The following is a 14,639-nucleotide window of genomic DNA, read 5'->3' on the forward strand; positions in this document are numbered from 1 at the left end:
TATTGCACACTTACAAGTTCTTGCAGCGTTCCCTGCAACGTACATTTTGTAGTGAGTTATGATCAGCGTCTCTGAGTAGATGCTGGCTCACACTCAGAGATGAGTGTGTATTTGTGTTTGATGGAAGAGTCACACTAGTTCAAAATTCAACGCACACACAGTACTCGCAATGACAGAGGAAAAAACAACAGACTCACGCCTTTTTGAGAGTGTTTTTAATCTTTCCCACACAATGTCCAACCCTCCCGTATGGTTGTTAAAACACCAACAGTGTTTCTCTCTTGGCTGAATATTCCTCCATGACCTGGTGGAGGCTAAACTTAGCTACAGCTGCTCTGTGTGTGTTTGTGTGTGTGTGCGAGAGGACATGTGATGTGATGATGGATTCGTTCTGTAATGGGGGCGAGATGTTGAAGGGCTATCTGAGCTGGGGGGGATGTGTGATCCATTCCTTCTTGAAACAGTTGGATTTGAAGGTTTAGGTCAGGATCAAAATGATTCTATGAACAAAGATGCCCCCGACTCCCACCTAATAAAACCCTGTAATATCCGTTACATATTCACATAATACAAGAATATTACAGCTAGAAATATCAGGGCTCATTTTTATGCCCTTCATAATCTGCAAGTAATGTGAAAACTGGCTCTAAAAGATTCCAAGCTACATTTTCCATCACGGTAAACATGAAGTTTTAATTTGCTTTTGTGAGAGATTTCAGGTTATTTAATTTTGCCTGAATGGAGTGTTTTTTTAAAAACCGTGCATGCATTATGTCACGCTGTGTTTTCTGTCAATCTCCTGACACCCACTGGGGGAAAAAGGTCTCAAAACAAAATAATCCTTTTTAAATATGTCACCTTAAAAACCTTACTGTCACGCCCTGTCGTCTTTTTTGCTAGCATGTACACAATGATAATGCCAACATGATGAGGTTTAGCAAGTATAATCTTTACCATGCTCACCAAATTAGTTTAGCATGTATTTGCTAATTAGCACTAAAAATAAAGTACAACTGAGGCTCATGGAACTGTCATAAGTTCTGCAGGTATTTAATGAACCAAGGTATTGGATAAATTACAATTTAGACTCGATTGTGGTGCTGCAGGAAAAGTTAGAGTAGAGTTGAAGTTAGGGGATACATCATCTGGTAATCATAAATGTCTGTGCAATGTTGTATCAATCCATCATGTATATTTTGAGATATTTCACTTGATAAAAGAAAACTGTGACCTGCTGGTGGTGCTCAAGAACATATCAAGGGATTACCAAAGTTAGTAAGACTCATGCTTTGGGAACCTTGGATATCTGTCCTAAATTTGAATGCATCGAGCCACGCTGCTGAAAATGTTACTACATAAAGCAAGTATTTCAAAATAAATGGGGCAAAGAAAGATAGATGATAATGATATTTAACCACTATTCTCACTCCTTTACTGTAAAAGCAGGTGTAGTCAGTAATAAATAGAACAGTTTGGGGTTTTAGACAGATAGACCATCTTGATTTATTGCAATATTTTCCTGAAGATACCAGTTTCTGGGAATCATAATAATGAAACAACAAAACAGTATAATCCCCCCCAAAAAAGTAGTACAATTGAATTTAAATCCCACTGGAAATTGTTACATTTATACATTAATAATTTAATAGAAAGTATCAGTAAAAATCAGTGCTGCTGAACAGTTGGTGTTTTGACAGTGTGGAAAAGAAGTGTCTTTACAGTTGGTCATCACAGAGTTATAAGTGTTTGGTTTTTTGCCAAGCGGATTCTTTGAATTGATGTAAATTGTCAAAAAAAAGTCCTTAACCAGCTTAAAAATACTAAATGTAAAGAATATGCAGTAGAATATTATTATTATTATTATTATTATTGCAATACAACTTACTTACTTCTAAAAGTCCAAGTAAAGTGGAGTCTTATCTGCTGCAGAAACAACTCACAACATCTCTTTTTATCTCAACAGTACTTTTCTCTTTGTACAAATTATGTTTTGGATTTAGTGACAAAACCATCTCAACTGACATGGTAAGATAAAGATATTTTAGTGTTTAACCTATTAGAGTGCTGACTGAAAGACTCGATGGATGCCTGCTTCTTGGTGGTCAGACGTTGGCTTCACAGAAAGCTGTTGCTGTTTCCGAACATGTCGGCATTAGATTGTAGTTTGCTAGTCGTCAGTGGCAGTGGGCAAGTCTGTGTCCATGGAGATTATCTGCCTTCCTCTCCGCCTGGCCGGGGATCCTGGAGGAAAGAGACAGATAGAGCCACTATGAGGGATTTTCACAGTCTGCTATCAGCCGTCTCAGAGCTGCTGACCCCTGAGAGACAGCAGAAAAGCCAGGACGACAAGGAGAAGTCCAGTTCACTGTCTTCACTGTGAAGAAATCTAAGATCTGGTTGATCCATCACCTGCCTTCTCTCTGTACTTATCTCTCTCTTGACCTTTTCCATTTCTGTCTCTCTTTCTGTGTCTTCATCTCCCTCACCGTCTGACACATTTTTATGTTTATTTCCACCTCAAAGACTTTTAGTCACACAAACACTTCTCAGAGGCAGCGCAGGTCAAGTTAAACATCAGTGGATGGAGCCAAAGATCTACAGTTTTGCTGGTTAAGTGATGTTACACTGAAGCCCAGTGAAAAATACAAGAGGCTGGGAGAGAAGCTAATAACATGAAGCCTAGGACTGTTACTGGTAGCTTAAAAATGATGCTAAATGATGTGCTAGTTAGCTTATTTGAAGTGGTTTTAGACAGCAGCTAAGATCTTCTCATGTCCTTGTGATCTAAACATTTCATAAATAACCCATTTCTATCTTTTTGTTTTATTTTTAAATTGTCTTCAGGTTTTTCAGCCATAGTGGGTTCAAAAATCAGATTTTTAGCACAAACCTTAGCTTTAGTATATATATATATATATCGTTGCAGTTACTGTACAAGAAATCAATGTACTTTTTCATTTTATACTGACAAAGTGACATTATTTGGCCAAAAGTAAGAAGACACCCATGTTCACATACTGCACTTTTGGTCTGTTGCTCGTTTTAAAGAAAGAAATGCTACAACACACAATGTATTTCAGTAAAGAGTGCACAAAGCAAGTTCTATAAAGAAATGGTTGTGACTGGCCTGCACAGAGCCCTGACCTCAACCACATCCACCTTTAGGATGAAATGTGATTGTGAGTGAGGCCTTTTTAATGCTTAAAATCAGAAAAGTGGATACTGTTATATCAGCATATTAATGACCACATGGTTTGGGGATGAAATGTTCAACAATCATATATGGGTGTAAAGTGTGGATGTCCACAAACTTTTGGCCACGTAGTGTACAAGACATGAGCTAACGGACTTAAGTCAAACTGCAACCTTGGAACAACACCATTACTTGAACTTTCCAAAGAGAAAGACAAAGGAGTTTCCAATCTTTAACACTTTTTTCCCTTCTGTTTTCCATTTGTTTGTTTTTTTGAAGCTGTTAGTAGCACTTCTATTTTCTTTTTTTAGGAAAATAGTGTTGTCATCATCAATCATAGGCAGTATGCTGCTGTCGTTTGATACTTTCTCAGTGTAAATACTCTGAACCTACTCAGAAATATTACGTAGTGCTATTTGTCCTGCCTCAGAGAAATGGGTTTATAATTAAAGCTTGAACCAGCTCCTCTCTTTCTCTTATTTATCTCCTACACAGCACACCCACATGGTTTGGGCAGGGCTACAGTGTTTGGATATTGTGGTTTCTGTGTCCCACTGAAAAAGTCACAGCACAGACTGCCCCTCCATGCTCACACACATTTTCTAGAACACACACACTTTTATAAAGTATAAATATAGAGCCTGACTCAACCCCTCCTGCCCACACACACACAGAGGCATCAACAACACACACGCTGCTTGACCCAAACACTGCTCAGCCCACACTGTCCCCCTGTGGTGAGCTCAGACCACTGCAAGTAATTATTATGGAGACGAGTCTCACTTATAAGATCCAGGATCTGCATCTCAGCATTTATTATTCTACTATAAAGACACAATGTCTACTAGTTTAGTGTGTTGGTCGGTTAGGATGTAAAATATTAACTGCTAAAATATTCACTTTCCTCTCATAAAATGTCAAAAAGCTGTTTTAGATTTACTTAACATGCAGAGGTAAAAACATTTATGCTTTGCACCAGGATCCCATATATTTTAAGAACATATAATATTATTATTATAGTTTTGGTTTAATTTGTCCATATATTTATGTAATTACATTTTGTGCTATTGGCAACCTGTCCAGGGTATTGCCTTTCACCCAATGGCAGCTGGGTTTGGCTCCAGCCCCCCGCGACCCTGTACACAGTATAAGCTGTTGAGAATGGATGGATGGATGGACATTTTGTGCTTTTATTGCGAGCATGTGATGGGACATTTTGGCCACACAATAAGATTTCGCAAGTACAAGAATGATAGTTTGCAGAGAGATTGTTATCTTGTAAAGAATTTTAAAAATCTAGCTTGTGCTGATTCAATTTATTCGGTATTATCCAAATGTGCCCAATAACCTCTCCCATTCAGTTTTACTCATTTGTGTCAGAAAATAGATTTTTGTTGGCTCAAACTACATTATTCCTTGGTGATGACAACTTCTCTACCAAATATAATTTATGTGCTTGTTCAGAACTTTGCATTGTGCTGCAAAATAGAGGTTGTTGTGTTTTTGCCCTGCGTTTTGACACTCAGGCTACATACAGCGTACCCTGAGATGGATTGTTTGGGGCTGAAAAAACTGCATGTTCTTCGACTAAAATAAGAATAACTGAATATATATTTTGTCTTACTGTTAAAGCAACATTATGTAAGAATGCCAGTTCAGTGTCTGTCTTGGAGCCTTTTATTTATATAGACTCTAGAATTGAAAAGCAAACAGATAAGGCAGTAAACACACTGGTCTTTGTAGTAAAGATGCAACGTTATCTACAATTCAAACTGAATGTTATTGATTATGCATTAATAGTAGAGGAATTAACGTTAAATAACTAGGTTCTTTTGTTTGTTGGTTTGTGTTTTGTTTTGTTTTTCTTTTAGATTGAAGACCTCCAACTTCACTGAGTCCCCCGCTCCTCTGAACCTACACCTCTGGTGACATGATATAACAGAATGACTAGCTAGTGGTTTGTTATGGTTACTTTACAGCAAGTAGACCCGGCCAGCTAGGGGTTTTCCAGTTTGCATTACCTGCATTATGTCTGAGTCGTTTCCTCCTACAATCCTGTGACACGCCAGTTAGGTGGATTTGAAATTTTAAATTGTCAGTGTCAGGTGAATGTATTGGTCTATGTGTCTATTTACCCTCTGTTGATTTTCCTGGTTTCTGTCATTTTACAAACCAAACAGTTGATGGATTGATTAAGGAAACTATCAGAAGATTCATCTAGTGCAGCAACTAACCCTTACCCTGGCTCCAGATTAATCCATATAATACATATACATATAAAAATAATCATTAGTTACAGCCTTAATTAAAATGGTTAAAAAAATTTAAAAAATAAAAAAGTTAAATCCTTCTTACATACTAATGCATCAATAATAATGACATAATGATATAATGTATAATAGTATAACACTCACAAGGGCCTTTTATGCATTGTGTACTTTTACTTTTTAAACTTTAAGTATAATTTTGTGAAGAAACGTACATACTTTTACTAAACATTTTGAATTCCAGGACTTGCTTATAATGGAGTATTTTAGTCCCTCTACTTCTGTGGAGGATAAAATGTTTAGGTTTTTGACCCGACTTCAAACTTACATATTGAAAAATCATATTTTTTCCCCCTATTTTGGATTCAAATTTGTTAAACAGATTTAACATTGTTTGATCACTTCCACTCCTAATTTCATGAGCATTACATTTAACAGTTTGTTCATATGAGCTCTAACCGGGAGTTAGACTTCTCTGGGGTATAACTGACCCCAAACATAAGTAAAGTTGCTATGTGGGACAACATATTGTACATTTCTCAAACCAAATTGATATAAAATGAGAAAATATCTCCTTATTTAATGTGATAACAATGCTTTCTGGTCAGTATTTTGTCACTTTAATCAAAATTGACCCTGTTTGTAGCCAAGGGAAGAGTTACCACTTTTCACATATTAGGTTTTAATTGAGATCAGAAGAAAAGAAAAAAATATTTAAAGAAATTAAACTGTTGTAGGACCACCTACATGTTAGTCCTTTGTGACCCATCGTAGTTCGCTCTTGACGTTCTGCAGCTCTGATAGGTTAACAGTAGGCCCAGGCAGTTTCACCGCACCCGGCAACGCCTTCTTCTCCTCTGGCGTCTGGGGTGCGGCGCAGGGCTGGTCTGGTGACTGAGCCTGAGAAAAAAAAAAATACAAACTCAAGTGAGTGTTCTAGGTGACTGCAGCGTTGATTTATTTATATATTATTATTATTATTGCGTGAGATGAAGGGAAAGCAAATTACAATATGTACAAAATATGAACTAAGTGAAATTTATGCACACAAAACTAATACTGTTCACCTCAAACCTGCTGGTAAATATTTGATTTTACTTTCTTGTCTGTGTGTTTGTGTGTGTATGTGTGTGTGTGTGTGTGTGTGTGTGTGTGCGTCTCCTGTGTTGTTTTACCTCTTCTGTGTCTACTGTCTCCTCTCTCCTTTTGACAGGATGTCCCCCCCCTGGACGCAGAGCTCCCATCGGGATGTTCAAATTAGCCTGACGGACAGCAAGAACAGCAAATGAAATACTTTCAACTTTTAAACAAATAAAGTTCCCTGTCTCTGTGTCTCTGCATGTGTGTGTTTGTGTCTCTCTGTGTGTTTTCCTGTTTCCACAAAACCCCTTGTTTTGATTATGATCACTACTTCCTGGTTGTCATCATGCCCTTAAAAGAGAATTGAGTTTTTATGAAAATTGGGACACATATACACACGTACACACAGAGCTCAGAGATCTGCCTGCTAACTTGATGTTCTACTGCTGCCTGCCCTGACGTCCTGTCACTTGGATTTATGTGTTTAGCATTGCACTGTACTGTAATGTATTGTATATATGCTTATATTGTACAGCTGTACAGAGAGGGAGTGTGGTGTGTGTCAGAGGATGCTGGTTTTATTTATTTTTCCAGAGATAATGGTTTACAAATTGGACTGAAAGTTCTGGAAGAAACTGCCTCATTCACAGCATGTTTGCTCAGATTGGTATCACTGTAATGTTGCTTTGGCTGGGATTGTTTACTGCCGTATGCTTAGCGTGCCGTTAGCAATCATCATCTGACATTTCCACTGTGCGCAACCAAAGGTTAAAGGAATATTTTCACCCGAAATGAAAAAGGCAATCAGAGTTTGACATTTTGCTTTCTTGTCGAAAGTTAGATGAGAAGACTGATAATATACCACTCTCCTATCTGTCCCTTAAGTGAAGCTAATGCCAGGATATGATTCGTTTAGCTTAGCATAAATGCTTCTAACAGGTGAAAGTGGCTAGCCTGGCTCTGCCCAGTTTTAAAGCTCACTAATTAACATGTTAACTTGTTTGTTTGATCTGGACACAACATTTTTAAAACTTTGGACAAAGACAAGCTAGCTGTTTCCGTTTGCTTACAGTCTTTATGCTAAGCTAAGCTAATTGTCTCCTGGCTGAAGACAATACCGACGTGAGTGTTATTGATCCTATCAGTTAACTCTCAGCAAGAAAGTGAGTAGGTGTACTTCCTTGAACTCTGTTTAAACTTTATTTACAGTAAAAGCCAAATGCTGAAATAGACCCCTGTATTGTAATTCCATCTCAGCCTCTTTACAATAATAAAGAGCTATCTATGCCTGTGTGTGTTTTTGCTCTTTAAAGGGGCGCACAAGAGATTTCTTTAGTCTCTAGTACTCTGGTACTTACTTTTGGTCAATGTTAATCAATTGTTATTTGTTAATTCAGTTTAAATACGGAGTTTAGATGTTGAAAAAAAACAAATATTTATGCAGACTTGATGTTCACTGGGATGGATAAAACTATTTAGCAACCAGCAATAATCTGACATACATTCCTGGCTGGAACAGTAGAAAATCTACATTAAGATGTCATTGAAGTATATGTGTATTTGTACTCTCCAAACAGCCCATGCAGCACACTCCAATTGTTTTGTATCCAAACATATGCACTGAGGGCCTAAATATGTACCGTCATCTTTGTTCTCTCCACTAATAATGCACTCTCCCGATTAAACTCTGCTTCCATTCTTTACGGTGCATAATTATGCAGCCAGACTAATGCTAGTAAATAATGGACTTCTGGACACTTACTGGAATCATTTGTGCACAAAATGATTCAGTTGTGCTGTGCAAGCTGTTTGGAGAAATTGAATGAACATTTTATGCTTTTTGGAGCGATAAAAATATAGTATATTATTCTGGGAGGAGGATGAGCTGGAAGTACAGAGTGTAACTGGCAGTATGTCGATCAATCCTACAAACTTTACGGGAGCTTTAAATGGCATGAGTTTGACAAAGCAATGATGATTTATTCTGAAGGTGAGCTAATCCTTTAAAGCTCGTCTACTGAGTAAACCTGCTGAAATGTCTAGATATGTATGGGGGGGCGTGAGGAGTGTCCTTGAGCAAGCTGATCATTTCCCTTTATAGATTTCACATTCAGACCGACTTTGATTGTACTTTGTGGCCGAGATGTGAGATACCTTTTAACATAAATTTCATTAGTGGGGTACATTTGTCGACTCTAACAGCCATTATGGCAGCGACCCAGCATTGTTTGGTGGTAGTTTTCTATTTTATAGTTATTGGGTATAAAACACAGGGTGCCTGGTGTAAAAGAGGGATCTATAGGAGCCCACAAACCTCTGTGATCAGCAGAGAAATACGTTTTTTTTTGCACAGGCCATTTGTTGGTGTTGGTGCAAGTTTTAGCAAATTTACATTATTCCAAAATTATTTTCAAAAGCATAACCATTAAATTGATTTCCCACCTTCCAGATAGCCCCTTTTTTCCATTAATTTCTTTACGATAAGAAAAGCAAATTGCAGACATTTGATTTTTGTTTTGTTTTTTCGGTTAAAGTTACACGAATCGCTGTATGATAATGCAGCTGTGAACAGGTACGATTCTGTAAAACGTGGATTTAATAACACTCCTCCGTCCAATATTTGAGAATGTGCTACCTGTTGACACAAAATCAAACCCACAATACAAACATGTCGTAAAGATTGCCACTGTAAACGGGATCATGTAAATTTTTATATTGTTTGCATTGGAAATACTCAGCACCCCTAAATCTTGTATTTTGCCGCTCCATTAAGCACAATTAGGGGAGTTTACATTACCTACATTTTCTGAAACAGTCATTATTGATTTTAATTTCTGTAGTGATTAAATGGAAGTCAATAACTGTCTAGAAAATAAGAATTTAATTTAACAAAGACATGGTATGCTTTTGAAAAGGCTCAACGATAAAATAGATTTAAAACAACCTTATACTAGCCAGCGGACACGTTTTTGTTGGGGGTTTTTTGTTTGTTTTTTTGAAATGTTGATGTAAAGCTGTGCTGCTGTTGATGTCTGTGATAAACGTAAACTGATGATGGAGTGAAGAAATGAAGAACCTCATGTTTGTACTGTACTGGTGTTTAAAAATCCTCTGTCCAGATGCCTATCCCATGGTTAGACATGACAATGAGCACAATGACAAGAGAGAGACGATGGAAGAAACCCTCTCTGACATGCACGCACAAAGCCATTACTACAGAAACACACAAACACACACACACACACTCTGATACAGACAACACTTCATCCTTTGCCTCGCTACAACTGCACTAACAAAGCCTTGATACTGTATATGCACCGTCTGAACTCTGTATTTGCCTTTACCAATAAATACTTAAATGTGAAAAAAAAAAACCCTGTCATTTGAGTATTCATTTTTAACAGGATGAAGAGTTATTATGCCACTGGGTTGAAGCTGTCAGGGTATAAACCCCTGGCAGCCACAGAACCTAGTCATGATGTGTTTAAAGTAGTACAATAAAGTTACAGTTCCATGCAGGACACAAACCCACACATTATTGTGCACACAGATGAATATCTTTTACCTGAAGGGCCTTAACGTTGGTCGAAGGCTTGGACATAATCTCCCTGGTAAGTCCACTGACCTGGAGGAAGCAGATCACAGACATTCAGCTGTGTGTAATTGTGTGTGTGCACGTTGGGGGCATTGGGACTCTGTTTCTGTGGTTTTCAAGGCCCGGGATAGCATTTCAGTTGCTTAGCGACCCTTACAGAGAGAAGCAGGTAGAGGAACTGTTCTCTGAATCATTCATGAGAGGGAGGCCGAGAGACTGCGGGGACTGTCAAAGTAAAAGTGCAACAGTGCCTCAACTACCTTTGTGTAGAGATGTAAGAAATGTTAGCAGCACCAGCAGTTACATGGGTGTACTGATCACACTGTGATCTCAATAAACCACATAAACTCTCTCATTCTGGAAAAATGGATATTACGTATTGTGAAAGTTTACAGTTATAAAGATTATTCAAAAATTACTATGTAGTGATGTTAATTGCAGTAATTATACTATAGAATCTATGTTGTTATTAAAGAATGACTAATTATTCAGTATTTTTTTTTCCGTCAACAAATCCCATGAAAGGACAATGTGTCCATCTTCCCTGCATGTGGCAACTAGCCTGAAGCTTATTCGTTCCTGTTTGAAACTGGTCACAAATATAAAGTTTCATTTTATTTTAAAAAGGATCCGAAATCAAACAGGAGAAACAACCAATCCATGTCAATTCCCGGCAGTTCCTGACACTTTTTAGTGCTGGCCTGAAAGTCCTGTATGCAGTCGTTAACCTGAACTTCCACGTCAATTTAACATGCCATTAACTGCCGGATACTTGATTAATAATATTGTATCAATAAAATGTTCGCTGACAACGTATTTAATTTGTTTTCTGCCAGATACACGATCTTGCAGCACAATCTGCTTATAGTTACTACAGCTTTATTAAACCTTTTAATGGTTATGTTCAGACACTCACAGCACTTGGTTAAGGTTATAGATCATAGTATTGGTTTAATACCAAAAAAAGTCAGTCATTGCACAAGACACAATGTTTGTCGAAATGTAATTGGGAAAAAATTAGTACTATTTAGCATAATTTTTTGGAGACAAGTCCAAAATCCCTCATGGACACTTTTCAACAACAATTCATGGAGCTACTGTTAGGTTACTAAGCTAGTTACAGATGATAATATGCCATTTGTGATTTCAGCTGGAAAGATCTGCGGGTCCCAACCAGAAATGAGAAACCTTATTTTGTCCACTTTCAAATATTAATATTAATTTAGATAATACTAAGAATTTCAAGTGGTAAATCTGCTATTGTGTTAAGTAGCCTACAGTAGGTTCCTGCTGAGGATCCCTTCTTATCCTCATTGTACCTGTTATTTTCTATTTCCTCCCTCCATCTTGCTGTCTCAGAGATCAACACTGACCCAAGTGGTTCCTAATCGTAGTTTCCATGGCCTATTTATCTTATCTACGAGTGGCTCAGAGCAGAGCAGAGGACCAAAGAAACAGAGTGAGTACCAGACCCTTCAACTGCTGCTGCCTTCGATGGCAAAACTTAGATACAGTTTCCAGGGTGCTGTTTGTGCAACAACATACAATAAAAGCTTTGCTGTCCTTGACATAAGAGCAAAAGCCTGGACAGTCCACAACCGCAGACACACACACATGCTTAGACAACGTGATGATATTTATATTCACCATGAGTATCAGCTGCGCCCTGACGCCACACTGCAAAGCCTGACAAGCCCTCTTACTTTCACACATACTGTATGTGTGAAATGTGTATGTATCTCTCTCTCTCTCTCTCTCTCACACACACACACACACACACCCTCATAACCACAGGTACAATTATTCCTTGTACTTTAAATTATTCAAATCTTCAAACCCTTTAAACTTGAGAGCAAACACCTAACCGCCTAACAAAAAGGCTCTTATGTGTGTGTCTGTAGAAGTGCAAGTCAGTGTGTTTGCATGCGCCAGTGTGTGATGTTATATCTGTACTTCTTGAATATCAAGAGAGCTAAAAGGGCTCAGTAGCTTGAAAAAAATGACACAAAAAATTTACTTTGTGCTTTGTTATTATAAAATAAGACTGGAAATATTTAGTTTTTACAGCAGCCATGCTAGCATCAGATACCTGCTAAACTAATAACACTTCCAGCTTAAAGGCCAATTCATACCACGTGCTGTCATGAGCAATTTGACTTTATACGTTGGTGTCTGCATTGCTCTGCAATTACAGCATCAAAACGGTAGCTGGCAGTGGGGTTTCTATGTTCTACTGTGTTGAGTTTCTTAGTCATTATTGGTGTAGGCTACTACAAACAATGGCGTCTGAAACTGAGTGGATCATTTCGGAGCTGGAGTCGATTGATGTTGCACACCAGTTACTCTTAGTGAAACAAGAGAAGGCGTCGGAGAAGATGACATGTACAACCCTTGAGCCGGTTGAGGCCGAAGAAGGAGAAGCTGTTCTTGCGTTCTGCGTTGCTCCAAAGTGTAATTACATTTTTGGGTAGATGTGCGTCAGGCAGCAGTTTAGCGTAAACAGATGTAGGCTATAAATGGGCTTTTAGCTGTACTTTTTGATTTTAGAGCTTATTATCATACTTTAGCACACAAACAGGCTAAACTGAAATAGTTAACTAAACTATAATCAGCTATTAACACTGTCATTGTATATGTTAGCATCCTAAAGTTAGCATCATACTGGCTAAGTGTAGCTTCACAGAGCTGCTTATAGTTAGTCTTGTTTTCAACAAACAAACAAAAGAGCAAAACAAACAATGAATTGGTCCCTACTAGCAAGTAAGCCTTTTTATTATTCCTTTGTGCCATAAACCTCTATTGTAGTTCAAAAACACACAAATGAGCCACCCTTTGCATGTGTAAAACACAAAAGGATAGATTTGTGACCTATTTTAAAAGGAATAGTTCAATATTTTGGGAGGCTTATTCTCTTTCATGCCGAGATGTTTGATGAAAAGATTGATACCACTCTCATATCTGTAAAGTGAATATGAAGCTACAGACAGCAGGTGATTAGCTTAGTTTAGCATAAAGACAGGAAGCAGGTTGGAACAGCTAGCATAGCTCTTTCTAAAGGTCACAAAATGTGACTAATCAACACCTCTAAGCCATAAGCATATTAATTAACACATTATATCCCCTTTGTTGGTTCTGTACAAATACTGGAGTATAAAAACAAGTTGTGGTTTTTCAGAGTTTATGTGCTGGACTGAGTCTTGTCTGGGAAGCCAAGCATTGCCAGTGTTAGCTAATCATCACCTGGCTCTGGCTTCATATTTAGCATACAGATCTCACAGTGGTGCCATTCTTCTCATTTAACTCTCAACAAGAAAGTGAATAAGCATCTTTTCCAAAATGTTACACTATTCCTTTAAAGATTTACACTTCGGTATGAACCAACGAGCATGAGTGCCACAGACAGGAAAGGAAATGTGAAAGTACAGAGAGATACTGTGGTTGGTATTGAACTTGTGAATAGATTTGTTGACATTAATCTTTAAACATACAATATTGCCATTTTTGCCCTTTAGGAATAAAGGTTCCCAAAAAAGAACCAAATAATTTCCTCATTGCTAAACACTGAGCATTCCTGCAGGTTAAACTTGACTGCTCACTTTAAAAACTAATGAATATTATAGTAATGGCCTACTAATACTAACACACAAACAAATCAGATGAAACTTACCTGAAATTCTTGATTTAATAAACCCTTAGACTTCTCTTCTTATTTCACTTACACTTTCTGTCGATCTTTCACGCACTTGTTTCATCCTAATCTCCATCTTTTTCTTTTTCTTTCTCTTTTCTTCTTCTCTCCACACTCTCTCTCTATCTCTCTCTCTCTCGCCTCATAAGTGGTAGAAGGATTCCTCTCATATCTGGGATTTGTTCTCACTATAAATAGAAGAGTGATCCACAGAAGGGACCTGCTTTCTGTCCACACACACACACACACACACACTCTTAGGCACACATGGACGCACACAGCGACGGACCAAAACACTGCCAAACAGCAGCACTGAGCACTTGTTAATTTCAACATCTTTTAAAGTTTCTTTAAACAAGAATTACAGTAAAATGTTCCGATGACTAAAATAATTTCACTGCGAGACTAAACTTCATTTAAAAAATGTAACATTTAAGCACAAAACCCTCAAACACAAAGCTATTTGCTTATATGAACCTCACAAATGTTAATAATGGCAAGTGCTGTAATTTTAGCATGCATCTTCCTCAAACCCTGACACTTGAGTCCTCAAAACACTCCTCTTTATCTTAGCAACTAAAATGGCACTGCCCTATTTCTGCTCTGGCACTCACTCATACACACAGAGAAGTGGTTATGCTGGAATATCTACATTTATGCTGTGATGCTCATACACAGGCACAGAGAGGAACTATGATCTCATAGACTTAAAGGTGTGAGTGTGTGTGTGTGTGTGTGTCAATGTGTGTGTCAGTGTGTGTGTGTTCTCTTACCTCCTGGCGTGCGTGGCTGCTTTGCCCGGCCTGTGCTCTCTCT

The 14,639-nt window shown here is 38.0% G+C and overlaps 2 protein-coding genes across 3 annotated transcripts in view; one reads left to right on the plus strand and one right to left on the minus strand.

Moving 5' to 3' along the window:
• cnksr2a (connector enhancer of kinase suppressor of Ras 2a) overlaps positions 1–6,798 on the plus strand; it is a 70,187-nt gene extending 63,389 nt beyond the window's left edge. Inside the window, exons 24-25 of the mRNA XM_046035173.1 lie at positions 5,065–5,118; positions 6,674–6,798. Coding sequence (XP_045891129.1) covers positions 5,065–5,088 — 24 coding nt within the window. The 3' untranslated portion in view covers positions 5,089–5,118; positions 6,674–6,798. The remainder of the gene's footprint in view (positions 1–5,064; positions 5,119–6,673) is intronic.
• Positions 1,481–13,981, minus strand: smpx (small muscle protein X-linked). 2 transcript variants are annotated; one of them, XM_046035413.1, is made up of 5 exons: positions 13,855–13,981; positions 10,106–10,165; positions 6,636–6,722; positions 6,208–6,360; positions 1,481–2,241 (listed from the first exon to the last, which is right to left on the minus strand). In XM_046035413.1, the coding sequence occupies exons 1-4, from the start codon at positions 13,897–13,899 to the stop codon at positions 6,211–6,213; spliced, it is 342 nt and encodes a 113-aa protein (XP_045891369.1). In that variant the 5' UTR covers positions 13,900–13,981; the 3' UTR covers positions 1,481–2,241; positions 6,208–6,210. The 2 variants fall into 2 exon arrangements, with proteins under 2 accessions (XP_045891369.1, XP_045891451.1); XM_046035495.1 differs by having other exon boundaries at positions 13,803–13,893.
• Positions 13,982–14,639: the final 658 nt, after the last annotated feature.

The sequence above is a fragment of the Micropterus dolomieu genome, linkage group LG01, assembly GCF_021292245.1.
Source record: "Micropterus dolomieu isolate WLL.071019.BEF.003 ecotype Adirondacks linkage group LG01, ASM2129224v1, whole genome shotgun sequence".
Taxonomy (NCBI): domain Eukaryota; kingdom Metazoa; phylum Chordata; class Actinopteri; order Centrarchiformes; family Centrarchidae; genus Micropterus; species Micropterus dolomieu.

Coding starts and splice junctions, on each gene's coding strand:
- smpx (XM_046035413.1), bottom strand. CDS start 13,899: ATGGAGATTAGGATGAAACAAGTGCGTGAAAGATCGACAGAAAGT. Junction 10,166..13,854: donor GTGAAAGATCGACAGAAAGT/GTAAGTGAAATA, acceptor TGCTTCCTCCAG/GTCAGTGGACTTACCAGGGA. Junction 6,723..10,105: donor CCAACGTTAAGGCCCTTCAG/GTAAAAGATATT, acceptor GCTGTCCGTCAG/GCTAATTTGAACATCCCGAT.